The following is a 26,609-nucleotide window of genomic DNA, read 5'->3' as shown; positions in this document are numbered from 1 at the left end:
GCCCCCATATGGAGGGGTTGGGGAAGTCTGGGAGGAGCAAAAGAAAAGGTACAGACCTGGTGTGTGCGCAGACTTACAGTTGCCTTCAGCCCCTGAAGCAGAGGGGAAGAGACCACCTTTGAACCAATTTCTCGAGTGGACTGAGAAAAGAAAGGGCTTTTCTCACCAGGCCAAAGAAGAACTTTGAACTTCAAGAGAGTCAAGGGCACCACCCCTTCCTCCCTCCCCACCTCAGGAATCTGGAGGGCAATTCCTTCTAGGCCAATATTCCCTGAAGGGGGCAATCTCGGGGTTTCTAGGAGTTCTAGGGCTGGAGAGGGCTCTTGGCTCAACCCTCCCTGCTCAGAGCCTGCCAGAACACTGTGCACGCGACTATACTCTTTATTATTCATATAAACCTTTGCAAAAGGCAACGCCTGGGAAGTTTTTATAACTTTGTTTGGCATAAAAAGTTTTACAAGATTCCCCCTCCCTTAAAAAAAAAAAAGCTTAAATGTTTAGGTTGTGCCATAGGATGAGATCTCTTGAAAGAGGAACAAGAGGGGCTGTGGAGCTCTATTTTGTGGGTGTAGCCTCTCTTTGCTGAAGGCAAAAAGGCTTGGATTTCGGCCAGTCCTTTTTGAGGTTCACCTTGGCTTTTGGGGGCTGCCAGCGACCAGTGGCTTCAGGCCTTCAGGGCAATACTGTGTATACTATGCATTTTATAAATCACCAAAGTTTGTACAATGCCAGCCAGGACCATCTCATTCTCTTGTTCTCCTCCAGCAGGCTCTCTCTCTCTCTCTCTCTCTCTCTCTCTCTCTCTCTCTCTCTCTCTCTCACACACACACACACACACACACACACACACACAGCCCACTGCATAGAGTGGAGAAGTCCTATAACCTTGACCCAGACTGCTGATTTTGGAGGGTTTCTCAACACATAGCCCTGAACCCCTGTCGCCTGTAAAGTAAAAAATGGGTGTGAAGAAACAGTCCAAAATGCCAAGAAACTCTTGCCCAGAGCGCACAGTTGTTGCGGAACCCAAAGAGAGAGAGGCCAGCAGGGTTGCAGTCTAGGAACACAGAGAACAAAGGTGCTCATGTTGAGGACATGGCCTTTGGGCTGCCAAGCCCACAGATGACCCCTTCAACTTGCCCTCCACTTCAACTGACAGAACTCAGTTCCCTCATTTCCTCTGGCTCCAGTCTTGGGGGCACCAAGCTGAACTTTGGCAAATTTAGCCTTTAGCTTAGGAGTCAGAATCAAGATGAGGGGACTGTTTCTAAACGCAGGCCTAGTGGACAAAGCTCCTCTGGTATGAAGGAAAAGAAGATACCTGACCTCTGGAACCTGGCACTTCAAGGAAGCCATCAGCATTTGTAGGGATGAGCCCCAGAGCTGGTTTTTCCTTCCCTTTAATGGCGACTGCTGAGGCCTGACTGCTGGCTGCCGGCCCACTGGAAGTTGTATACCTTGCCTTGTGAGGCTGAAGGCAGAAGGTCAACTCCAAGCCTGAGCAGCCAGGATGGGGAAGCTTGTGACGGAGCTGGCTGTTTTTCCTTGTCTGAGCCAGCACAAGAGAGAAAAAGAAGAGAACCTAGGAAAGAAAGTCAAGAGGAAGAAAAGAATTAAAAAGAGAGAAGAAAAGCACAAGAATAAATTGAAAACAAAGAAAGAAGAAGAAAATAGGAAAGTAAGGAAGCCAATAACAATTTTTTTTTAAGACAGGGTTAGAAAAAGAGAAGGAAAAATACATGGAGGGACAAGAGCACGAAAAACAGAACAAAGCAACCAGAAAGGAGGATGAAAAAGAATAAAGAAAATGACAGAGAAAGGAAGAAGGAAGGTTTAAAAAGAAAGAAGAAAAAGGAAGGAAGGAAAGAAAAAGAGAGAGAGAGAGATAAAGAAAACTGAGATCTTCAAAAAGGAATTTAGCTCCATGAAGAAAGATGGGATTCTTTTTCTTCCCAGGAACAAGGCAGTCCAACCACAGCCCAATACTGGAGGGAAATCTGACCGACAGGGAAAACTTAGAAACAAACCATTAAAGTGGGGACCAGGACCTTCCCCCCACCAAGACATTCTCTCATCTGGCTCCTCCTCTCAAAGCTACTCTTGGAGGCATTTGTAGTCTGGTTTCGATTCAGAAGGCAAACTTAAATAGCTGATCGGCTTCGGCAGGGCCCGGAAAGCGGTCGGGCTGATGCGGGTTATCAGACTTCAGGATTCGTGGATCTCTAGGAACATTTTGGGTAAAAGTGATTATTTGTGACGGGGTACACACAATTAAGTGCAAGTCGGACATGTGTATAGATGCTCAACTCAGTGGTATTTGGGCATAATTGCGTCCAGGGTTCAGATGTGAGAGGAATTTCGCTCGCCAGCCTGCCCAGATAACTGAGATCCGAAATACAGCAGTGAGGCCCTTGTAACTACCAGCAGCCTCTCAGCTCCATACCTGTTTGAAAAACCCTTCCTTTTATCTGTTTTTTTTTTTTTCTGAACCTCTGTTTATTTCACATTTTTCCTGGGATTATCCTGCTCCCATTTCAACTGGTACTAGTGAAGAAAAGCAAATCCATTCCTTCAAGATTTAGGAATAAAATGATTCATCTAGGCCTCCCTCACAAGAGGGAAAAAACATCCTTGCAATGACTGGTGTGGTTTTGCTTTTGCTTGAAGAGATTTCAATAAATACATTTTGGTTTTATTCTAGTTTATTATTCCACCCCAAAGGGATAGAAACGCTTCCTTTTTGACTTAATCTTCTAAATTTCCCAGATGACTTCCTTAACCTTTTGGGGAAACCTCCAACAATTTTTAATTGGAGAAATCGGGGTGCTTCTGGGGATGATTTGAGGGTTACCTACCGCCTAGAAGACAGCCGAGCTTTCTTTCTGGTCTTTTGGAGCACTACACTCTCCTCGTGCTTTTCCCCCAGGACTCCTAGAGCCCCAGGCTGCGTGGAACTGCTGGGCCCTCCTGGAGCTAGCCAGGAGCTGCTGGACCCTCCTAGGCTCATTGCTCACAGACTCACAGGCGGCAGGAGGCCTAGTCTGGCCTTGTTGCCTCTTTAGGATCCCGGTATCCCTGTGACTGGAAGAGCAAAAAGGGTATGAGCTTTACCCTTAGGGCAGATGGGATTTGTGGAGTCATAGGCATAATCTGAACCACATTCTGGTTTGTGGACCCGCAGATTTTTCCTTCCCTAAATTGAGGTAAAAAGAGAGAGGAGGAGGGAGCCCTGGAGTCAGGCAAAGGCTCTGCTCTCTTAATACAATGAGCAAGTTGGAGAAATGGCTTAATAAGAATCGGTACATGGGTGATTTTAACAATAGAGACTTCCTTGTAGACACCAGTCCAGTGCCACAGGGAGTGGGAAAAGGGTTTTGGCTCTGTAGGCAGAGGCCGCTAGGTGCATGGCAGCGATGCAGGCTGAAGGCTGGTGGCTGTGGCGGTCTGCATGCCTTTGAACGCCAGGCCTGGACAATAGGAAGCAAGCTGCCTTTGCTCGTGGCCTCGGGGAAAGATAAGCTCAAGGGGGCAGGGCTGGGACCCAGACTAGGTTGGACTTCGCCTGAACCCACACAAATGCTCCCTCCATCAGGCCCCCACATTCACTCTTTCTCTCTTCCTTTTACTTCCACCAAAGCAGATCCCTAAGTGTGCAAAAACCCCAACAAGTTAGTGAAGTCTGAGTCCGAGCACACTCTTATTTAACAAGCGCAGGATTTTCGTTCATCTTGAGTAATTAGAGGCAAACATTTGTCCCACCGGGGGTCCCACTTAGGCTGATGAATTTGATTTCTTGTTTCATTAATGGGCCGTGTTTATCATACTTGTAATTATTTCAACTTTAAACACTATTTGTTCTTGTGAGGAGGTGGGAGTTGAGGTGGGGGTCGCCCGGGGGTATTCTGTTCCATTAATAACGGCAGGGATTCTGAAGCGACTTCATCCCCCTCCCCATGAAAAAGGTTTGGAGATGAGAGGTAGGCTTGGGGTGGGGGGGCGGGGGTCCGGCTGGTAAAGAGAGAGACCGTCCAGGGGCCAAGTGATGACCTCTCTCCTGCTGGCACCCCCACTTTATGCCTGGGGGCTTGGGTTTTGTTTTGTTGGGTTTGTTTGTTTTTTTTTTTTGAGCAGATTTTTCAAATTTGTTTACTTTCCCCCTCTTCTGCTGATCCTCATAACAAACTCCCATGCTCGGGCTCTAATCAGTTCCTTGCAAGGCTTTTCCCCTTCTCATCCTCGGCTCAGTCTACACTGGCCTGAGTGGAGGCTTAGGTGGGTCAGTCATGGCCCCTCACTAAGAAAAGCTAGGAAGAATGGAGGTGGCTAAGCGGCACCTGGCCACGGGAGAAAGGGCTCACTACACGCCAAAATAGGGGACAAGGGCAGGGAACTGAAATGACAAAACTCCATGGATGGCACACTAGGCAGGAAAATAAAGGAGACGTGAAAGGGGGGGAGGGAACCCCCCAAAGTCATATAATTCTCAATTGCTTTGGTCTTTAATTTCATCGTCCCATAAATGAGGAAATATCAGTTCCCATACTAAATTTTTATCCCCAGCTGATAAATATGACGGGAAATTTTCGTTGGGTCCTCGTAAAAGGGAACGGTTTCGATCAAACTGGTGGAGAAAGACTTATGCAGATAATACAAACAGAGTGGCCATAAAGGCTCGGCTGGTTCCCGCGGGATGGGCGGTGGGACAAATGGCTCTTTGGATTGACTGCTATCCGGACTGTCCCAAGTCTGGTCTGGGGCCTAAACAGCCTAACCTTGCCCTGGGGAACCCCCATGCTTAGGCCACGGTGAGCCCTGCAAATGAAAACACAAAACTATTTCAAATCTTCTCCCCGCTGGCCTGCAAGGAAGTCACACCACTCCACATTTTCTTCCCATTTTCCTAAGAGTTAAGAGATCCTTAAGCCTTCTCTTTTCATCCCTAGTTCAGGGAATTCGAAGGATTTCTTTCAGAAGTCCTCCTCTTCCAGCCTTACTAGCTCAAGCCTCCCTTCCAGCGGTTTAAGCCTCCAGCTTATCCACGCGGGAGCATTCGGCCCTCGGGTCCTTTCCTAGCCAGGCTCCAGCTCTCTTGGAAGTCGAGAGCCTGGGCTCGGTCCAGGGGAAAATGTAGGACTACCGGAAAGACAAGTAATTCTCCCGATTCCGTTTCCTGAGGAAGGGGTGGAGAATTTAGTTCGCTTTGGGAGAAAGGCGGCAGAGAAACGGAAAGAATTGTTTCAAACATACATTTCCCCCCCTAATTTTCTTTCCTTTATTAAACAACAACAACCACAATAACAACAATAGTAAAAATTAGACTGGCCTCCCTGTCTTTTCCTTTCCAAAATGTTCCCAGCCCAATCGCTCAGAAAAGGACTCTTCTTCTCTGGGTCGGATTTGGTTAAGTCTCCTGTGCTCCTGTGTTCCGTGTTGATGTACAATTTCCCCCCTCCCCAACCCGATTTAGGCCCCCACAGGTTCGGATCTTTCTCTCCAGGACCATTCTGGGTTTTAGTGAGGGCAAGGTCAAGCGGAAAGGGAGGACCTCTAGCCTGGAGCAAACACAGCCGAACCGGCTCCAAGGCCAAAGCCGTGAGGCGGTGATCCAAAACTGTCTGCCCAGCCAGGCCCAGGCCGTGAGCTCCAGGGTCGGGAGCTGGGTACCTTTAGTCTCAGGCTTCCTTCTGCCGGAGTTTCCATGTCCTTTCCTCGGCAGCCCTGAAGTGACCGTGACACCCCCCCCCCCATCCCTAGCCTTAGAGATTCCCAGTCAATCTCATAGGGAACAACTTGCCACTCAACCAACCTCCAACACCCGCAATCGCAGGCAGGCTCCGAGCTCCCACACCTAGGTAGTAACTGCACCCGTGGAATGGGATGCAGGAAATAGAAACTTTAGTCCTCTTTGGAAATTCTTTAACTTTCTCTGCCATTCTTTGCCTACTGACGCACTATCACCCCACCAAAAAAAGAAAGAAAGAAAAAAGAAAAGGAACCCTCATCCTGTGCCCACACCCAAGAGAAGCAGCAGCAGCAGGGGCAGGGAGAGAGAGAGGGAAAGAGAGCCAGAAGAGAAGGAGAGGTGAGGAGAGGGGAAAGAAGTACCTGAGTCCTGTCTTGACCTTTTAATTTTGAATTTGACTGTTTTGAGCCCAGAGTTGCCTCTCCTTTTCCCTCTCTTCCCGCATTTCCCCCCCTACACCCCCCTCTCCCCAGAAGTTACAGGCTGGTTCCCGGGTAAACAAACCCCCCTCTCCCCAGAATCCACCCCCCCTTCCATCTCCCCCTACCCCCCCTCCCTACTGCCCCTTGCTGCCCGGGGGGCACTTCCTTTGTTTGCAGGGAAGGGCTCGGGTGCCCCTACCCCCAGGCAGCTGCTAGGTGGCGCTGTTACTCCACGCTGCGCGCTCCGCCTGCCGACAACTTGACCCCGCTGACGTCACGGCCGTCTGAATCATCAAGGCCATTTTCAAATCCCATTGGTCTAGCCGTCACATGGTGAGGACCGAATGCGCGGATAATTATGGAGCTGATATTTCCACCCCCCCTCCCCTTCTTTTTTCCTCCCGCCCCTCCAACCGATTCCCTCCCCCCCCCCTTCCCGGATGGGGGAGAGGGAAAAAAAAAAAGATGTCAGCTCCTCCGCTGTAGTATTGCTCCTTAAAAACCCCTCTCTCTGAAAATGACATGCCCTCGCAATGTAACTCCGAACTCGTACGGGGAGCCCCTGGCTGCGCCCGGCGGAGGAGAGCGCTATAGCCGGGGCGCAGGCATGTATATGCAATCTGGGAGTGACTTCAACTGCGGGGTGATGAGGGGCTGCGGGCTCGCACCCTCGCTCTCCAAGAGGGACGAGGGAGGCAGCCCCAACCTCGCCCTCAACACCTACCCGTCCTACCTCTCGCAGCTGGACTCCTGGGGCGACCCCAAAGCCGCCTACCGCCTGGAACAACCTGTTGGCAGGCCGCTGTCCTCCTGTTCCTACCCACCTAGTGTCAAGGAGGAGAATGTCTGCTGCATGTACAGCGCAGAGAAGCGGGCGAAAAGTGGCCCCGAGGCAGCCCTCTACTCTCACCCCCTGCCGGAGTCCTGCCTCGGGGAGCACGAGGTGCCGGTGCCCAGCTACTACCGCGCCAGCCCCAGCTACTCGGCACTGGACAAGACGCCCCACTGTGCCGGGGCCAACGACTTCGAAGCCCCCTTTGAGCCGCAGCGGGCCAGTCTCAACCCGCGCGCCGAACATCTGGAATCGCCTCAGCTTGGGGGCAAAGTGAGTTTCCCTGAGACCCCCAAGTCCGACAGCCAGACCCCCAGTCCCAACGAGATCAAGACGGAGCAGAGCCTGGCGGGCCCCAAAGGCAGCCCCTCGGAAAGCGAGAAGGAGCGGGCCAAGGCCGCCGACTCCAGTCCAGACACCTCGGATAACGAAGCGAAAGGTAAGGCCGCCTGGGCCGCGCGGGGTCCCCTCCCCGGCCTGGGACGCTGGGGACACTTGGTCTTGGTGGTCAGGAAATGGGGACAGGGGAGGAGGGTTGGGCCTTTAGCCTCTGGAATGAGAGGTCTCTCTCTCACCCTCTCCATGGACCCCGGCTGGTGGCTAGTGTCTGCTAAGCGCTAGACCGGTGGCGTGTCATTTAGCTGGGGAAGGTGAGCGGCGACGTGTGGAGCCGTGGAGGTGCAGAGCCAGCCTTGGGGGCCTTGGGTGTTAAGGCAGGGGCGGTGCGCAGTACCCTCCCCCTGTGGGTGCCCTGGGCCATCCAGGACGGGTGACCGTTTCCGGACCGCATGCTGGCTTGGCTTTCTCCAGGCTGGTGTCCTGAGAGGGCTGATGTCCCCCACTCAGGTCCAAGACTCCAACACACATAGACACACACGCACACACACACAAAAAAGCTTAAAATGGCGTTCCTGGGCCAGGGACTTAGGGAAGGCTTAGTAAAATAGATTGCTCCTCAGTGCGTTTTCTCAGTTGAAATTTGCTTATTGCGAAATGCAATGTGTTGTTTGTGGATCTGATTTGTGCATGCGGTTTGGGCTCCTGCGGTTTCTGGCTGGGCCTTGGGGCCTTGGGCAGCTAGGCTGAAGCCGGAAGAGGTGGAGGTAGAGGGCTGCCTGCCACATCTCTTCCCCTCCTCCAGATGCCTGGCTTGGAGGAGATGGCGTTGGAACAGGGCATTTGAAATGTTTTAAGGGTGTTTTTTTTTTCTTCTTTAAATTTTTTCTTTTCCTTCCCCCCCCTTCCTAAATTGCATTTTTCCATCGGTTTCCACAAAAACAGCTTACAAATGAGTGGTTGGAATTTTTCTGTATGCGTGGCAAGCGGTTTACTCCTGAAAGGGAGTGTGGCTTTGGTTGGATTTCATTGTGATTTTGGTTGTTGAGAGAAAGCCTAGCCAGAGTTCAAGCTCAGGGTTCAAGATTCATTTCTGCTGTAGGAACTGAGGGCCTTCGGGACCTCTCTCAGACACTTGGAGAAAAGAATGGAGACTAGAGCAAGGAATGGTAGGCTGAGGGGACCAGCTTTCCCCAAAAAGTTGAAGCTAAAAGAAGAAAAGAAAAAAGAAAAAGAAAGAAAAACTGGAAAAGGCCCAATGGTGGTGAGGAATAAACCTCCCCACAATCCTGGCTACTGGCAGCAGTATAGAAGAGGGACTCATTGAGTAGAAAGGTAGATGAAATATTGAGAGTGAAGCAAGCTGGGAGCAGACTGGATCTGTGTTGCTTTGTATATGGATGCGACGACGCACACACGCCTTTCTGACGGTGACTTGTGTCATACACACACACACACACACACACACCTCTTGCATGTCCCTCACACACTTATGCATTCCCGTTTACACATACACATGTACTGTTTTCGGCGGGCAAGGGCAGAGCCATGCCCTTTTGGGTCTGCTCTGCAAAGGTGGCCTTTGCAGATCAGTCCTTAGAGACCCTGGCAAGAAAGATGAACATGGGTGTGCTCCTGGAATGATGAGAGGGAGCGGGAGGCACCCCCCCTCCACACATACATGCAAAAGCCTTCCTCGTTGTGCACATGTGCTGTGTAAAGCTTTAATTTTATACCCTCCCCATAGACCCTGAGCTTGATTGGGGTGCAGCATGAAGCAGAGAAAGATGCCTGCAAGCCCCACAGAAAGCAAAGTCAAGGTTAAACCAGTCCACCTCCTCACTCAAACCCACCCTGATGGGCTTTCCTTTCTCTCCTGGCTGCCCCTTCCATCCCAAACTAATCTCCTCAGCCTGCACTTTGCCTCTGTTCTTCTGGTCCTCACTTCCCTTCTTGGTGTCTCCAGCAGGTCAGAGATAAGAGAGGTTTTGCCTAAACTTCTCCATTTGTAATTTCTCATCTCTCCCTTAAACCCAACAACCCCAATAAAAAATAAAGACTTAGGTGTGGAGTAAGATTTGGAAAACTTTGTAAACAACTTGGCAGGAAATCTGCAGGTGTAAAGAGAGGAGACCTGATTATATACATGCAGATTTTGAAGTTGTTTCTTTTAGACTGCTGCCTCAAGTTTGCATTTTTTCTGGCGTTTCCTGGGTCCCCTAGGGATTCTTCCTTACCTCCAATCAAGATCAGATCCTGGAAGCTAGCAGCTGCATTTGGCTTAGGGAGGAGAGAGAGTGCAGAGTCATTAGCCAGAGTCATTAGCTGGCTGTCCCCTTTCGGATCTTTACACTCTGTGTTTTTCCTTTTAAAAGATGGCCAAGTTCCTTTCTACTGCTGGAAGAGCAAGCCTGGTCCTTTTTAGCAAGAATATGTACCACAGAGAGAAGCTGTCAACAAGACAATAAGATATACACACTATGGTGTCTCCTCCTATGAGTAAACCTGTGTGTGTATACACACACACACACACACACACACACACACACACACACACACACACACACACACACACACACATATATCCCCAGGCGTACCTGTGTGTGTAGGTGTGTGTACTTCTGCAGGTATACACCTGTATTTGCAGGCATACATCTACCTGTAAGCAGACTGAATAGGAATTTTTCTAGAAGGCTGTAATAATACTTCAAGATATCTCTCTCCCTTGACCTTAGATCCTCTGGCCAGGGAAGTTGTCTGAGGACCTCTCAGCATGCCCCAGAGCTGTTGCCCCTGACCTACGTTGCTCCAAGCTTGCCTGTCTCAGCTAGAAACACCTAAGGTTCCTTGCCAGGAGAGAAAGAGATAGCCAAAGGGAGATCTAATGGGGGCAGAACGACTCCAGTAGCAGCTCAGGAAGGATCAAGAGCTGGGGGCCTAGTGCAGGGACCCTTGTAGTAGCCTCTAGGTACAGAGACAGGGACACAATCCCTCTGTGGGTGAAAGCTTTCTGCAAAGTGGCTCTGAGCTGTGAGAAGTGGACTCTGCACTTGGGTCTGAAGCCTGGAAAGTACTTTTCTGTCCAATTGTATTTTTCCAGAGCAGAGGCAGAATAGAGTTAAGGGAGAGTCTGAATAGGTTTAGGGAACCCACCAGCATCAGCAAGCTGGAGGGAGGGGAGCCAGAATTCTCAGAATCTGCTAGATTAAGGAGGACTTGGGTAATGTCAATGTAGTAAGTGCTTTGAAGGCAAGAACCACTTCCTTTCCCCTCCCTACCCCCACCCTCTCCTGTAAATCTAGGTCCCAAAGAAATTCTAAGAGCTCTGAGTGCAAGAGGACCCCCACCAGCCAGGCTTGGGAGTCCAGAGCAGCTCCCACAGCTCCCCACATACTCCCTCAGTCGCCCCCATTTCAGGCTGGTGAAGGCTACAGTACAGCTCCCAGGGTTTGCCTCTTCCAGGGATACTTATGCAAATAATGTTATTTTTAACAGAGGAGATAAAGGCAGAAAACACCACAGGAAATTGGCTGACAGCAAAGAGCGGAAGGAAGAAGAGGTGCCCCTATACTAAACACCAGACGCTGGAATTGGAGAAAGAATTTCTGTTCAATATGTATTTGACGCGAGAGCGCCGCCTGGAGATTAGCAAGACCATTAACCTTACAGACAGACAAGTCAAAATCTGGTTTCAAAATCGCAGAATGAAACTCAAGAAAATGAACCGAGAGAATCGAATCCGGGAACTGACCTCCAATTTTAATTTCACCTGAACGCTCGCTGCCTCCCCTCCCCCTCCCCCCTCTTTCCTTTCCCCGCCCCCCTCCTCCCTTTGTGCCTGGTGATATTTTTTTTTTTCTCCTCCCTGAGTATAAATGCAACACGCCTGCAAAAAAAAAATGGCAAAGACCTCAGACTCTCCTTCCAAGGGACCTATGGTTTGTGCTGTGAGGACTATGCTTCTACCTGAAGCATGAGAAATGGGGTGCTGGGGGGGGGTGGGGTGTTATGTGTGCCCTCCTAGAAGGGGTTGGGAGTGTGGCTGGTGTGTGTGTCAACCTCTCACTCACCCACGCACTTACATACAGTGTTCTGTTCTCCAAGCAAAGTTAAGATCAAATCCACCCAATTGTAGGGAGGGGGGAAATGGGGGGGGGGAGGAAATCAACCAGAGAGGGTCTGTAATCTCGCAGAGCACAGTCAGAATTACAACCTCCTTGCTGCATTTCCTATTTAGAATAATAGATTTTTTGAAAGTTCGGCTAGTGTTTGTGTGTTTGTCCTAGCACCTAGCGTTCTCCACCAAACCCTTTCCGTGTCTTTACCTCCCAGTCGCTTGAGAATCTGCTTGAAGTCGTGTATTTGTACTGCTTTCTGCTTTCTCCCACCCTCTCCCAGATCCCCTATCTCCCTCATCCACTAACACCTCAGAAATTCCATCCAGAGGGGAAAAAAAAGAATTTTTAAATAGAATATAGCAAAGCAAAGACAGAATGCCCCCCCCTTGACAAAAAAATTGCCCTATCCCTGTCTGGGAGTTGTGTTATTTAAAGATATTCTGTATGTTGTATCTTTTGCATGTAGCTTCCTTAATGGAGAAAAAAAATCCTAATAAATTTCCGGAATCGTAATCCTCAACTGGGTGGTTTTTTTGTTTTTAGTGGTTTTTTTTTTTTTAGCGACACCCCCCTCCCCCAAAGAAGCTGAGTGTATGAATGTATGTGTTTTGTGTTTGACTCATCTCCTAGAGCCTTTCTAGAACGTCTCTTGGCGGGTTTAATGTAAGTGAGAGACCATAACGTTGATTTAAATATTATCCAGGTGACCACAATAAGTCAAGGTCATAAAACAGTAATGTCAGGACGGTCTTGGTGCGCGCGAGAGGTGGATTTTATGATCTGCAAATATAATGTGGTGCTGCAGTAAAAGATGCATTTAAAGGTGACTGGAGGAGGGAAAGAGGCAGAGAGCAAACTGCAATCTTGAGGAGCAGACGGATCTGATTGCCTGGGGTACTGGGCTGGACGCACCCCACTGCTGATGGGGGGCACCCCAAGTGGCCCCCACCTATCCAAGGAATAAACTTAACCACCGGAGGGGCACGAGGAGCTCAGCCCCCTCCCCTACATACACCAGCACCGTCGATAGCAGCTAACCGAGACTACAACAGCAGCCGGAGGAGGAGGCAACGAGAAGGTAAGAGAAGCGGTTTCTTATTCTTCTCTTGGTGGCGGAGTGGAGTGCGGGACTAGCAGCGTCCCCAGGTGCCTGGAGTGCAGCGGGCAGAGCCTGGAGGAAGGTGGCTCAGACATCCGTTCTTGTTGAGAGCCCTGGCTTGTCTTGTAGCCGCTGGCAACAGAAGGTAGCTGCTGTGAGCTCCCTCTTCTCGCCTCCGGGGGCCCATTGCTTATGAGATTCGGTGATTACAGGGGGTAAATTGGTGGCTTTGGCTTCTTTTTCTTTGCGGGTTCTTAGGGTTGTGTCGAGGTCCACACATCGGTCTAGGTGTCTCTCAGTCTGGTCTTATGGAGGGGGAGGAGGGAGTGGAAGAGAGGGTTGGAGCTTGAAGCCTAGGTTTTCCTGCCTCTTTTTTTTTTTCTGGTGTGGGTGTGATTCTTGTCCATGCTCTTGGTCCTCATGCTTCCTGCCTGTGGGGTTTTGCCAGGCAAGTGGCCTGATTGGAAGTAGCTTCAGAGAACAGGCACTGTGGTTTGGTCACCCATATGTGCTGGGAAGCCTAAAATCAAGCTGAGAAGAGAGGGGATCAGAGAGAGACTGGGAGAAGAGTGCTGGAGAGCCAGATGGACAAGACAGGGGACCCAGCTCCAGAGTGGAAGGACAATCCAGCTTCCTCCAGGACCAGGACCAGATGCAGGGGAATAGCTCCACTGCGGTGCTGGAGTAGGGGGTGGGGTGGGGCAGGAATTTGGCGGCCAGTGGTCCCATTTCACCAGGTTTTCTCTGAGCAATTTGCTTAGTCCAGAAACTAATGAAGGCAATCAGACTCCCTACCCACTCAGCCACCCAAAGTCTACTCTCTGGTCCTTAGGGAGGTTGTGGGGGGCGGAAAGGGGGACGGGGCTGAATTTCTTCCTTCCCCAACCCCCTTCCCTTCTCCTCCGGATAGATTCAGAGCCGAATCTCCCGCCCTGCTTGTTCAGCTGATCTGTGGCTTAGGTAGTTTCATGTTGTTGGGATTGAGTTTTGAACTCGGCAACAAGAAACTGCCTGAGTTACATCAGTCGGTTTTCGTCGAGGGCCCCCACCCACCTCTCTTGCTCTTTTCTTCCCCAGTGGGACTGCCCCATGACCCCCTCCTAGATAAAACAAAAGTGGGTGCAGACTGAGGAGGACAAGCGGCTAGTGGGGCCGTGGACAAGTCTGGAGAATCCTGCTTTATACTGTCCCCTCCTTAGTCTGTCCCAATCTCTGTGACTGAGGGAGAGGAGTTTTTTTATTCCCCCCCAGCAGCTATTGTCTCCTGGGCCCAGCTGATAGAGACAGACAAAGAAGGTCCAGCCAATTCCAAGGAAATTCAGGAGTTTGAGTTTGGCCTGGTGGGGCTAGCTCAGTTGGACAGCAGGGTGGGGCAGAATCATTAGGGGAAAGAGGAGCACAGAGAGAGGACAGAGTCTCTAGAATAGTTAATTTCTCTCACCTGCCACCTCCAAAGAGAGAACATGGTCTCAGTTGGCTGGGAGCTGCTCATTCAAAAAGTAAGGTGTCTTGAGGTCCCAAGAGTTAGGAACTCTGAGCGATAGCCCTGATCACTTCTTCTTCCCCTGTCTATGGTTCCATCACCAGGGGAAAGACATCTGTGGGGAGTCAGTAGGTTAGAGGAAAGCTACCAAGTCCAAGTAGAAATCCTTACCAACAACACACCCTACTGGGAGATAACGGGGCAAAAGCCTGGCTTTGGACTGTCTAGCTATCTGTTGCCTTAGGCCTTGGTCTATGTGCCTGTCATTCTGTGGCTATCAAGCATTTGGTTGTCTTTGTGTTGTGTGGAAATATCTGATTGAACAGCAGCTACCAAGTACCCACGGTTACCATACTGCTGGGAAGGTTTGTTGATTGATGCCAAGGGGAGGAGGGGAGAAGTATAGGGTAAAGGGAAATCTGAGCAGTGAGAAACTTTGCAGAGCCTTATCTACTCCCTTTCCCTCTCTGGTTCTTCCATTCTGGTCTTGATTGCTACAAGAATAATCTTAAAAGAGATTTCTTTGCCTTCAGTGAAAAAAGTGGGATGAGGGGTCCTAGAGAATTGGGAGATACACCTCTGTTCACAGACAGAGGCTGTACAATAAGGTTGAAAGGAAGAGGTCAGGTTCTTGGCTCTCTTCCTTTTGGAATAATTATGATGGTTAAAACATTATAAAATTTAAATAGAGAATAAAATCATGTTTCAAACAAAATATATACATAGAATGGTATATCTGCACAGTGGTTTGCTGGAGCAGGGTATGTGTGATACATGTGACCCTGGAATAAGTGTAGGTCTGTCTCTATCTCTGGGTCTCCTCTAGGCATTTGCAAATCTTCTATATGTACTTATCTACATACGTATTTATTTCTCTCTCTTATATGAAGAGAGATTGATTTTGACTCCTTTTGTGAAAACTAGAGGAAAAAAATGAGACTAAACCTTTTAACTCCCCATAGAATTGTCGGTCTGTCTGTCCCCCATTCCTTTGTGGATGAAAATATAATTCTTCCCTTAGAGTGGAATACTCAAATCCCTATGGCTCCCAAGGAAATGAGGTTTCCAGAAAGGCAGGCCAGCTGGTGGGAGGCATACAAGGGGTTCCCCTGCCTTGAGAGTACCTAGTAACCCCCAAGTCTTCAGATTGCCCCCCAGGATATAGTTAGTTGGGGTCAAGAGAGTCTCAGGCAGCAACGGGGTGTGCAAGAATATTTGGCTTAGAAGTATCAGCCCCGATGGGCCGAAATTCACCAAGGAAGGACTCCAGTGCTTTGGGTCCTTCTGCCCTCATTTTTATTTCAAAGCGGGTGGGCTTACAGAAGATGACCACAGAGCCAAGGGTCAGACTATCCCTTCCTCTCTAGGTCCCTAGGAACGGAGCAAGGTCTCATAGGGCCAAGGTGAGGGCCAGTCTGGTGGTCAGAGCCCACCCCTGGGCCCTGGGGCTATGGATCATGGCTAAGGCGATGACGGTAATCATTTATTCGCTTCGCTAGAAGGGAGTCTTCAGAAAGAACAGCGTGAAGAGGAGGGAAAAAATTATCTCTCTCGTCTGTGGATATTAAGATGGATTTTTATTTCTTAAAGGACCCTCCCCGCCGAGAGCGCATAAGCGTAAACTTAATATATGCTCGGCAGCCCAACTCTAGAAATCGCAATAAAAGTTAAAACCTCCCCTACTGGTTTTTTTTAATTATGATATGGGAAAGAGGAGCAGGATTTATAGAGCTGAACTCTTCGCGTGCGAATGTTGGAGACTTGCGGGAGAAGGAGGAAAAGGCAAGAGCTCGCCCAGGAGAGTCTTGGTTTATGGCATACCTCGCTGGCTGCGGGGGCTCCCGCTCAGCCCAGTCAATTCGCTGTGGCCTTCCCAGGACCTCACCCTAGCCCTGGCCATCGGCCTTGCTTCGGGCGGGCTTGCTAGCAGCTGCCACCCTTCTCTGGAACAGGTGAAGGGGCGGGGGTGGTGGTGGTGGAAAGAAGCAGCAACTGGGGAGTGGGGACTCTGGTTGAGAATGCTAGTTAGTGCAAAGAGGTTTGTGTGTGGGTCCTCATGGAGGGTGACCAGATTTGTTGTTGTTTTGTTTGTTTATTAAAAGTCCTAGGCAGGGCTGGCCTGCCCAAGTGTAGCCTGAAGGGCCGCTGGATTAGGAGGAGGTGTCCAGACTGAGCAGCAACAAGGTGGATTGTGTGTGGACTTTGGCTGTAGACGGAGCAGAGCGGGGGCTCCAGGGCTGTGGTCAGCGGCATGGCCGGCAACCGGATGTTGAGTCTGTAGGAAGGACCTTGAGGTCTGTCCGGTGTTTGAGCCGCCGAGGGGGCGGCGGCCCCGGAGAGTGGAGCGCGCAGTGTTCGGTGGCGCGGTGGGCAGGCAGGCCCCGCACACCTCTGCGGCGGCGGCAGGGCTATGTCCCAAGCAGGGTCAGAGCATGCAAAATAAATGCATTTAAGGCGTTTTCTTTTCTTTTCTGCACAAGAGATCCTTATTTTGTTTTTCCTCCCTGCCCTTTTCGGAGATACCTGGATTTGGTCCAGAGCAGGTTGCCCGCGGGAGGGCCCCGCGCGATCGGCAGCGCGTGAGGGAGGGAGAGAGGGAGGGAGGGCGAGAAGGAGGGAGGGAGGGAAGGAGGGTGGGTGGGTGGCGGCGGCTGCGGTGGTGGCCGGGGCTTCCCTCCCCCGGCGGGAGGCAGGCTTGCCCTGCATCTGTGGCCGTGGGAAGCCGAGGAGCAGGTAACGAAGGCGCTTCCCGAGGCGGGATTGGACCAAACCAAGAAGGGACCGAGTCTTCTGGGTGTCTCTGCCTGAGGCCTTGGCGGGAGAGAAGGTAGGGAAATCGGCGCCCGCCAGGCCTGGCAAAGAGGTCTCCGGCAATGTTGAACCTGTCTAATGATTTCAGGCTCACACTCATGTTGTGAGTCTGTCTGCTTTGGGAGATGTGATTTGTCTGCCTGTCTGTCTGCCTGCCTGTTTGCCTGTCGGACTGTCTGTCTGAGATGGTCTCCCCCAATAACCCTGGGCTCTCTGTCTTAAAGACTGGGAAAAACAAAAACAAAATCAGAGTGTGATGGGGTGGGGAGGGAAATCGTCGTCAGAACGTGCACTTTCATTCATTTGCTTCTCTCGTGCAACTCAGCGGGGCTTGGTTACGGCGCCCCCAAGTTGGGAGGGAGTGACCCTCTTTTCTGGGTGCGGAGTCCTCTGGCTCCCTCCACCACCACGGGGCTGAGTTTCCGGCTCCAGGTTCGCCAGTCGCCCTGAGAGTTGACGCCAGACAAGCTCCCAGTCGGGCAGGGAGGGCGGGGTGGGCAGGGGGGGGGGGGGGAGACGAGCGGCTCAGGGGGGCCCCTTAATTGTACTTCGGAGCCCTTATTGTCTCTTCTTTCGCCACCTCCGCTTCCTCAGTCTGGGCTCCAAAGTCACTGCAAATTTCCTTGCGACACATACATCACACAAAAGATCAGGTAACACAAGGCGCTCAGGCCCTTGAGGACACCGGGCAGAGAGCAGCCCCTAGCATGGGGGCGGCTCCCCCCCCCCTCCAGCCACTCCCCAAGGCTGGAAAACCAGATCGTGTTGGGGGAGCCGGAAATAGCCCCGTTTGCTGCGGAGAGTCAGGGCGGGGGTCGCCGGCGAGAAGGCAGGCCTGGCAGGCAGGCCGTGGCGTTCAGAGGGCCACGTTCACAGGCCCTGGAGGGGCTGCACTCCTTGCTGGGCTTGAGTGGACGAGGGTTCTGTCTCCTGACGAGTAGGGATCCGGGGTACCCACCTGGGGTGGGGACAAGACGCGGGTCTCCTCGCGGCAGGCAGGAGAAGCTCAGGTTCTGCTGCCAGCAGCGCAGGCCTGAGCTAGGAGTTGTGTGTGGCCGTGTTTTTTGTTTTTTTTTCTCTCCCGCCCCCCCAAAGAGGGGATCCGGAGAGAAGGAGAGGAAAGTAAGCCGGGAAGCAGGGAGGAGGGGGGAGGGGGAGAGGGCGGCGGGGAGGTGCAATGAGCCCATTTCCAGGGGGAGACGGAAAATGAAAGCAAATGGAGCCCGGCTTCCTCCGCGCAGGACAAGGGCGGGTGCTGGGGGAGCAGGGCGCGGGTTCCCCTCCTACGGAGGCCCGGCTGGTCAGCTGGGGGCATCGGGAAAAGCCTGTTTTAAATTTAATCCGAACTTGACGGTGTGGATTGAGCCGGGGGAGGGGGGCTAAATCACTAAAATGGAGATGCAGGACCAGAGGAGGGGGTGGACTCCAACCTGTCGTCTGTCTGTCCTTCCCATGATGTTAGCTTGATTGTGGTCTCAGCTGTCCAGGTTTGAGGTGATGGCATAAGGATGCTTCCTCCTTTAGGGGGCTCTTCTGTGCCCAGGGATGAGGTGGGAGGTAAATGCTAAGAACCACTAGAGTGAACCCAGAGCTGCTAGGTAGAGCTGGGGTTCCTCCTCCACAACGGGGGCTCTCAGCTACCTTCCAGTGCTTCAGGTTTTGTCCCTGCAAGGCTGAGAAAAACCGAAGGCAGTGGTGTGGTATAGGTGAGATCTTGAGAGACAGAGTTTTAGGATATTCCCAAAGATTCGGCAGAAGTAACTGAACCCCAGGAAGATGATATTCTCCTTCTGGGTGCCCCTTCCTGGGGTCCCAACACCTACAAGCTCGGATTTAGAAGAAGTCTGGAAGACGTCAGAGCATGCTCTGACACCTTACCTCTAAATGTGGGAAGGGGGGGCTACATCCCACCCACTTGCACTCATAGCACCCTGGGGGCCTGGGCCTAGTGGACTCAGGACTCCCAGTCTCTTCCAGACCCCTCCCCAAGGTTGCCTTTCGCTGAGAGGCAAGGGAGAAATGGGACCTTGGCCAGGAGGGGGCTGTGGGCGAGGCCTGCTTGCAGATCTACAGCTGTGCTGCACCTCAGTGGGGAGGGTCCGGAGTTCCTGCTTCCAAAAGGAAGGAAGGCGACAATCTCTCCCCTGACTTCACGAGGGGATTTGTCGGCAGCAGGGATGCCTGGATGGCGATCCTGACTGCCCAGCTGCTGCAGTCCTCAGAGTAGGCAGGCTGGGTGTGCAGGCAGCTCAGAAGTTGAAAAGAAGGCATCAAAGGGGGTAAGAGAGAAGGGAGTGTCCCTTTACAGCCACGTAGTCCATATGAGGGGCTCTCCCAAATAGCTGAGATCTATAGGAGAGAATCTGTAAGGACTCTTCCCTTTAGAAAAGCTGAGGTTGGAGCAGACAGGCTCTGTCGCCAGGCGAAGAAGCCAAAGGAACAGCAGGCATGAAACCTCTTTACCCTTCTGTTTCTCCCTCCTTGACTAGAATGTGGCTCAGCCCCCAGCCTCCTGGGCTATCTGCCTGGGTCAACCCGGGATTCTAAATCCTGGAGGCCTAGGGTACCCACCCCAGCAGGTCCTCCAGGAGGGGCAGGAGAGGAGGCCTCTTCCTCCTTTGTGTCCAGACAGAAGTGACTGCCGCGCCAGGAGCGGGTCCCGGCAAAGGCCGGCAAGCAAGCGAACTGCACAATGCCATGGCTGCTCTGCTCCGCCAGCTTTCACCCTGCCCTGCCCTGCTTGTGGATCGCTGCCCTGCCTCCTCCTTACTCTCTGCAAGCTTTCCTTTTCCAGATCTTCTGTCTTTTTTCATCTTGCTTTCCTCCTTTCCTCTGATTCTCCTCCTTTTTTCCTTTTTATTCGAATCCTCCGTTTCCTTCTTTCATAGGGCCTGGTGCCGTGTTTCAGCTGGGCTGTCTCAGGCTGTCTCAGGCTGTGTCCCTTGATGTCCTCTTGGTAGCAGTCTGGCCCCGGGCCCTGCTGAAGGCTAAATGTCTCTACAAGATCTTGCTGCCAGCAGCAGCCCAAGAGCCAGGCTGGGTCCCCAGCCACCCAGGGCTGGGGGAGGTGCTGACTTCCAGGGAGGGGGGAGGTTGGAGAATGCCATTATAAAGGGACTGTAACCCCTTGCCTCTTCCTTGAACTAGAAGGAGAGATTTTTTGATTGACAGCTACATCAAGGCCAAAGAGATATTCTGTTTCTTGTTGTAATTTGGGTTTCCCAGCCAGTCCAGCCACAGGGAGAAGACAGAGGAGTTGAATGGGAGCTTAGTGGGATGAGGGCCTCTCCTCAGACAGGCACTTTTCTCGTCCCCCCCCACCTTGTGCCTGGAAATCCCAGCCCCGCTAGACCGAAAAGAAAGGAACCAGGGTGGGGGGGGGGGAGCAAAAAGGGGGCCTGACAAGCTGGGAACCCATGCTGAGGACTACATCAGTATACTTCCCCCAACTTTCTTGCCCCCAACACTTGTACTGGACTCCCCAGTCTTTCTCTACCCCTGAGGAGACAGATCAATGGTGACACGGAAGAAAAACAGCCCCTGCCCCCACCCTAAGCGTTTGGTCCCCTCTTGGGGACAGGAGAGGGAGAAGAAGGGCAGGCTTGGTGGCTGGGTCTGAGAAGCCTTTTCTGTTGCCTTCAGAGCCTGCATCCTGAGCTTCTGTCTGTTTCTTCTTGCACAGTCTGGGTCTGTTCTCTCTGACCCTGAAATTGCACCCCTCCTTCAAACTCACTTGGCCATGCCTAGGTACACCACATCTCTAGGGACAGCTCCTGTCCATCTCTTTCCCCAACCAACCTCCCTACCCCTTCACCTGCAGCTCACACTGAGGATTTTTCTGCTTACCTAAAGCCTCTAGCCCCCATTTATTAAACCACCTTGGGATAGTCTGATGGGAAGCCTAGGGCTGTGAAACAAACCCCAAATTCAAGAAGGAGGGTAGCAACTAATAGGCAGAGGGGGGGCAAGAGGCAGAATCCAAGTTGTCTAATATTTCCTTACAATCATACTAACCCCCTCCGGAATTCCTGCATCCGACCCCAAAGAAACTGCTTTCTCCCATCCCTCCGTTGCTTTTTTCCCGTTCCAAAAACAGCCTACAATTTTATTTAATGAAAGACACATTTATGAACAATCAAATGATCCTCATAAAATTTTTATTGAAGGACGTAAAAACAAGCTACTTGCCCACGACCGAGGTCGCTCTCTCGCCTTGCCCGCTTCTCACCCTGGCTTTCTGCAGACAGAACCCGGGAGTGACTTCTTGGGGTTTTTTTGGGGGGGGAAGGGTGTCGCAGAGATGAAGTTGGGGGGGGAACCAAAGAGGATGAGCAGGCAGATAGGATGGGGATGCCTCACTTAAGTTGTGCAGATCTCTGCTCCACTTCTTCAAGCTGGCAAAGAAACATAAGAGACAATAAATTTAAAATAAAGGCGCTTGTGTATCTGTGCCAAAGCAAAGAGAAGCTTTCTGGGGCTGATGAGGAAGGTGTTCGCGATCTTGAAGTTCTACCCCTCCCACCTTTACACCATCTTCCCCCAAGCTTCTCTCTTCCCCAGATTTGGGGGGCTGAGTTGGCCAGTGGCAAGAGGACGCTTCTCTTCTCCTCCTTTCCTTCCCTCCCTCCATCCTAGCTTGTCCAGTCCCCTCCCACATCCCTCCCTCGCTGCTGCTGCTGCTGCTGCTGCTCCTGAAAGAAATACATACATACACACTATTTAAAAACGCATTTTTAAAAGCCACGTTCCGAACTGACAATCGCTGATCTCGGCTCGCTGAGAGACTGCGGGAGCGTTGGGGCCGACAGAGACAGATTACGTCAAGAAATAGTTCCTCCACCTACCTCGGCCGGCCTCCCCGCCCCTATGGGGGCTCCCTCGCCCAGCTCAGGCCCTGGGGGGTGTCCAGGAACCCCGAGGAGGGGGTGGACCTGGCATTTTCACCCCCATTAAAAAAATCTTCGTGATAGGGAGGGGGGAGCCATCTGCTTACGGGTGGACACGGGCCAGGGGGGGTTCCCTGATGAGACGTGAGCCGTCCTGGGGGGGGGGGAGGTTGGCAGGCGCCTTGGGTCTTCTAGTTGCAGACCCCCAAGAAAGCGCAGGTCGCGGGGATCAGCAGAGAAAAGGGGTTGAGGTGAGGGGGGGGGAGAAAAAAAAAAGCCAGGGCAGAGGGGAAAAAAAAAAAAAAGCCCCTGCGCATTGATCCGCGCCGTATTTTTGGGTAAATACGATCACGTGGGGGCTGGAGAGCCAATGAGCTGCCGGGAAAAGGCTGGAAAAATAATTACCTGCCTTGATTGTTCTGTGAGCAGATAAAAAGTACATATACAGTTCATACAATAATCTTATGTATGTAAAACCCCGTTACGATGTCGGCGACGGGGCCCATCAGTAACTATTACGTGGACTCGCTCATCTCCCACGACAATGAAGACCTCCTAGCGTCCAGGTTTCCGGCCACGGGGGCTCACCCCGCCGCCGCCAGACCCAGCGGCTTGGTGCCGGACTGTAGCGATTTTCCGTCCTGTAGCTTCGCGCCCAAGCCGGCAGTGTTCAGCACGTCGTGGGCGCCCGTGCCCTCGCAGTCGTCCGTGGTCTATCACCCGTACGGCCCCCAGCCCCACCTCGGCGCCGACACGCGCTACATGCGGACTTGGCTCGAGCCGCTGTCCGGCGCCGTCTCCTTCCCTAGCTTCCCGGCCGGGGGTCGTCACTACGCCCTCAAACCGGACGCCTATCCCGGGCGCCGCACCGACTGCGGCCCGGGCGACGGCCGCAGTTACCCGGACTACATGTATGGCTCGCCCGGGGAGCTGCGCGACCGCGCCCCGCAGACACTGCCCTCGCCCGAGGCGGACGCCCTCGCCGGCAGCAAGCACAAAGAGGAGAAGGCCGACCTGGACCCCAGTAAGTTGGGAGCAATTTTCCTTTACAACCGGGCGCGGGAGGGGAGGGGAGGACAGGCAGGGGGGCAGCCGGATTACAGCCCCTCGGAGCGGTGCAGGGGAGCGCGGGAGAGGGGGCGAGGGCGAGGGGGGCGAGGATTCAATAAAAGCGAATTACCTTGGGGAAGCTTTCAGGGACAGGAAGGTCTAAGAAGTGGGGAGGGGGGGGGGTTGGCCCAAGCAGCCAGGTTGGGAGAGGGCTGCCGAGGGGGGACTCCTCTCCCAGGGGCTTGGCTCTGATGAGAGACCCCCTTGCCCCCCCCCTCCTCCTGGTCCAGGCTCTTTTGGGGGGGGGCCAGTTGCCACTTTCCAAGAAAAATACATCCAGGAGCTGGGGCAAGGGGGTGAGGCTCATTTTATGGTTTGAGATGGGACAGGAGAGAAGTGAGGAGGACTCTGGAGGGGGGGGGGGTAGAGTAAATAGTTCAGAGAGGAAAAACTATCCCTATCTGCCAGTGAGCATGGGGGTCCTCACTCCACTAGCGATTCATAAAACACAAGAAGGTCCACTGACTGCTCCAGGAGCACTGTGTGAGGGGTCTGGGGATTTCACTGCCTTGAAACTTAGAGAGATCAGGACTCTACCAGAGAGAAGTAAGATTTAAGTCTCCTTAAACTTGAGAACCCTCTTCTGAGGGTCTGCAGAGAAAGATTAAGAATGGAGGGGGAGGGATCATGGATTATTCTACACATGAGTTTACACATACACACTTAAATCAGGGGGACAGGAGCCTTCTGAGTATTGCAAAGAAGAGATGGCTAGAGGTAGGTGAGGGGCAGGTGTGAGCTGCAGAACTCAAGAAAGGGGGAAAGAAGAAAAGCAGCAAGGAGGGGGTGCAGTACTCCTAGGTGTGAGGAAGGGTCTGGGACTCCAGGAGGGGCTTCAGGAAATCTTTTCCTCTATCCCCATAAGAAGCCAGGGCCTAATTATACCTCTCTGAAGGCTTCCCTCCCTACCCTCAGCTACTCCCATAAACCTGAAATTGGAGGCTCAGCTCCTGGAGAGCCTGTCCTGGGGCTGGCAGAAGGGGGGGGTGGGCACTGGAGGCTGATGGTGAAGCTAAGATGGGGGGGGAGTCTTGTCCCCAAGGCCAGCAGCTCTCTGGGGAGAGGAGAAAGACTTGCCTAGTTCAGCATCACCCTGAGAATTCGCCTCAGCAGGGTTGAACTCTGAGCGGGAGACAGGCAGTAGTGGAAAGAGGTGAGAGGTTTAGGGACTTTGAGGGTCAGGAGGGACTGCTGAAATTTCAGGACTTGGTCGTGGGCTGGGAGGGTGGGAGGGGGCAGAGGAGGAGGGAGGTAGGGAGGAGAGAGACCTCGCTATAAAAATAAAAAACAAGAGAGAGAAGCGTTTATGGGCCTATGAAACGGTTGGGAATTTGGACTTTTTATGAGGATATTCTCGAATTACTACTCTTGAAGCTGAGGACTAGACCAGAGGGACTGGGATAGCTTTGGATTTCCTAGTTTTAGGTGCTGGAAAACCGGATGAGGAAGGGGAAATGAGGAGAGGGTAGGATGCAAAAGGAAAAAGGGAGAGATTTTCTAAAGCAAAAAAAATAAAAAGTGTCCAAATTCAGGTTCAATTATTGGGTTTGGGGAGCCTGGGTAAGCTTGGGGGTTGGGTGGCTGAGGTTCTGAGCTGGAAAGGGGCTCCACTGACCCCTGTCTGTGTTTGACCCTCTAGGCAACCCTGTGGCCAACTGGATCCACGCCCGCTCCACGAGGAAGAAGCGCTGCCCTTACACCAAGTACCAGACGCTGGAACTGGAGAAGGAGTTTCTCTTCAATATGTACTTAACCAGGGACCGTCGGTATGAGGTGGCCCGGGTTCTCAATCTCACCGAGCGGCAGGTCAAAATCTGGTTTCAGAACCGAAGGATGAAGATGAAAAAGATGAATAAAGAGAAAACCGACAAGGAGCAATCCTAAAACCTGCCCCAGCCTGCTGCCTCGGCACCAGCCAAGAGAATAATAATAATAAAAAGAACAACAAAAACCCCACAAAAAATATCCCAACCCAGGCGGGAGAAAGCACGAAAAGAAAAGGAAAGAGCAAGATAGAGAAAAAGTCAAGCAGCTTAACAAGGAAAAAAAAAAGAGAGGAGGGGGAAAAGGAAAACTCTTGCAATTTGGGAGGGTTAAGTGTTGAAAAATTGATGTTTTAGAGTTAGTTCTATCCAGCGAGGAGAGAAGGCAGGAGAGAAACAGAGAAACTACGTTCTCTCAACCCAGCGCAACTGAAATAAATGACACACACAAATGTGATTTTTTTCTCCTTTCTTCAGAGAAGCCAGTACTTGAATTGCTATATTTCTAATTTTTTCCTCCTGTATCGTATTTGGTTCAGGCCATCCCTTCCTGGGCCTTGGGCACTCTGCGTGCAGTTTTGTACAAAAAAAAAAAAAAGAGAGACACATACACACACAAAGATGATTTCCAGCCCTGGAGCTGAGGGGCGAGGGCCAGGACTGAGCTGCAGGCTGGGTCGGGCGGCGCAGGCCGGTGCCTCGGGCGTGTATATAGCAGTGTCCCCTCTCACCCCCAGCGGCTGTCCCCAGCGTCCGTCCTGTAATGTGCTTCTGTTTGTTATGGTAGAACAGCTCTGTGTTAATATATCGAAGTCACTTAAAAAAAAAAAAAACCAGAAACCCAACTGTATCTAGTTCTCGTTATTTCTCCTCCCTGTGGCTCCCAGGCTGCTGTTTTTGGAGGAGGCAAGTGGTGTGATCCTCTAGGGAAGGCTGGGGCCACAGAAGGGGCTTCTTCTACCTTGGAAGGGCAAAAGCCTGCCGGTTCTCTCCAAACAGGGCAGGGTGGGGGTAGGGGTGCAGGGGAGGGGTGGAGGCTGCTGAAGTGGAGGCCTAGTTTGTGCCTGCCCTGGCTGGCTGCCTACAAGTTTTCTGATGGCTAGATGGAGTGTGTTGGGGTGGGGGTGGGAGGTGGCTGCAAGCATGAATGGTTTTCCTTGACTGTAATTAATTGTAATAATTTATGAGTACATGAGATTGGAGAGGAGATAGGTGAGGATAAAAGTTGGGTGCTGGGTGAAGGCCTGGGCTGGATTCTTGCCGGGTTGCATTGGTACATTGGTGCTTTGAGAGATGTCTGGGACTGGATGCTGGTAGGGATGTTTGGCTTGGAGGAAGGCCTGACAGCCCCTAGGGATCAAGATAGGCTCCCGGGATTGGAGAGACAGAGAGAGGGAAAGGGCAGAGAGGAAGAGGAGGAAAGGTAGAAGAAAAGACAAAAGAAGGGAAGAAAAGAAAGAGGGAAAGGAAGGAAGGAGGCAAGGAGGAAGAAGATGGTAAAGTCAATACAATTAAAATGAAATTGAGTTTCTACTCTTCAATTCATTCTCAGCTCCACTTCTAGGTCTTTTTACTTTATTCTCCCTCTCTGTCTCTATCTGTCTCTGTCTCTGTGTCTCTCTGTGTCTCTGTCTCTCTGTGTCTCTGTCTCTCTGTGTCCCTGTCTATCTGTCTCTGTCTCTGTGGTGTTTAGTTTGGATGTTGGTGAGGCAAGGGGTAAGAGGGCCATGCTAAGAAGCTGCATCACTCCTAGGGGATGGCCAAACCAGGATCTTAAGGATGCTGATGAAGAATTAGCCAGGAGTGGGGTGCTCCCTGGTGGCTGTGGGACCCCAAGCACAAAAGGTGTGGGGATGTGTGTGTAACAGCTTGCTGGGGCTTCTTGGCTATGCTGAACCCCAGTGCTCCTTCTCTAGAACCAGCAGTTTTCATCTGTTAATCAGAAGCAGACATGAGCTGCCGGGTATGCCTCGGCCCAGCGCCCCTTTTCTCGGAAATCCCCCAAT

General features: G+C 52.0%; 4 protein-coding genes and 1 long non-coding RNA gene across 7 annotated transcripts in view; 4 read left to right on the top strand and 1 right to left on the bottom strand.

The window, feature by feature from the left end:
* Positions 1-6,562: 6,562 nt before the first annotated feature.
* Positions 6,563-11,964, top strand: Hoxc10 (homeobox C10). The gene is made up of 2 exons (XM_042699154.1): positions 6,563-7,436; positions 10,829-11,964. The coding sequence occupies exons 1-2, from the start codon at positions 6,683-6,685 to the stop codon at positions 11,104-11,106; spliced, it is 1,032 nt and encodes a 343-aa protein (XP_042555088.1). The 5' UTR covers positions 6,563-6,682; the 3' UTR covers positions 11,107-11,964.
* A 2,039-nt stretch (positions 11,965-14,003) lies between these two features.
* The window catches only part of Hoxc6 (homeobox C6), a 39,331-nt gene continuing 26,725 nt past the window's right edge, over positions 14,004-26,609 (top strand). Inside the window, exon 1 of the mRNA XM_042698772.1 lies at positions 14,004-14,049. Within this exon, the coding sequence (XP_042554706.1) occupies positions 14,014-14,049 (36 nt within the window). The 5' untranslated portion in view covers positions 14,004-14,013. The remainder of the gene's footprint in view (positions 14,050-26,609) is intronic.
* Positions 16,693-26,609, top strand: part of Hoxc4 (homeobox C4) — a 61,682-nt gene continuing 51,765 nt past the window's right edge. For all 3 annotated transcript variants that reach the window (XM_042698765.1, XM_042698767.1, XM_042698766.1), the window contains exon 1: positions 16,693-16,860. The gene's annotated coding sequence lies outside the window, so the exon portion shown is untranslated. The remainder of the gene's footprint in view (positions 16,861-26,609) is intronic.
* Positions 20,985-21,643, bottom strand: LOC122124112. The gene is made up of 2 exons (XR_006150498.1): positions 21,557-21,643; positions 20,985-21,238 (listed from the first exon to the last, which is right to left on the bottom strand). It is a non-coding gene; the product is annotated as an uncharacterized LOC122124112 (long non-coding RNA).
* Positions 21,631-25,060, top strand: Hoxc9 (homeobox C9). Its single transcript, XM_042698768.1, has 2 exons — positions 21,631-22,754; positions 24,480-25,060. Exons 1-2 carry the CDS (start codon positions 22,217-22,219, stop codon positions 24,722-24,724), a joined length of 783 nt encoding a protein of 260 aa, XP_042554702.1. The 5' UTR covers positions 21,631-22,216; the 3' UTR covers positions 24,725-25,060.

The sequence above is a fragment of the Dipodomys spectabilis genome, unplaced genomic scaffold, assembly GCF_019054845.1.
Source record: "Dipodomys spectabilis isolate Male_0828 unplaced genomic scaffold, ASM1905484v1 ptg000234l, whole genome shotgun sequence".
Taxonomy (NCBI): Eukaryota; Metazoa; Chordata; class Mammalia; order Rodentia; family Heteromyidae; genus Dipodomys; species Dipodomys spectabilis.
Note: the sequence above shows the minus strand (reverse complement) of the source record. Positions and strands in the feature narration are given on the sequence as shown.

Excerpts from the sequence above, each read along its gene's own strand:
- Hoxc10 (XM_042699154.1), top strand. The coding sequence starts at position 6,683 with ATGACATGCCCTCGCAATGTAACTCCGAACTCGTACGGGGAGCCCCTG. Across the intron at positions 7,437-10,828 it reads CTCGGATAACGAAGCGAAAG|AGGAGATAAAGGCAGAAAAC; the intron begins GTAAGGCCGCCT and ends TATTTTTAACAG.
- Hoxc9 (XM_042698768.1), top strand. The coding sequence starts at position 22,217 with ATGTCGGCGACGGGGCCCATCAGTAACTATTACGTGGACTCGCTCATC. Across the intron at positions 22,755-24,479 it reads GAAGGCCGACCTGGACCCCA|GCAACCCTGTGGCCAACTGG; the intron begins GTAAGTTGGGAG and ends TTGACCCTCTAG.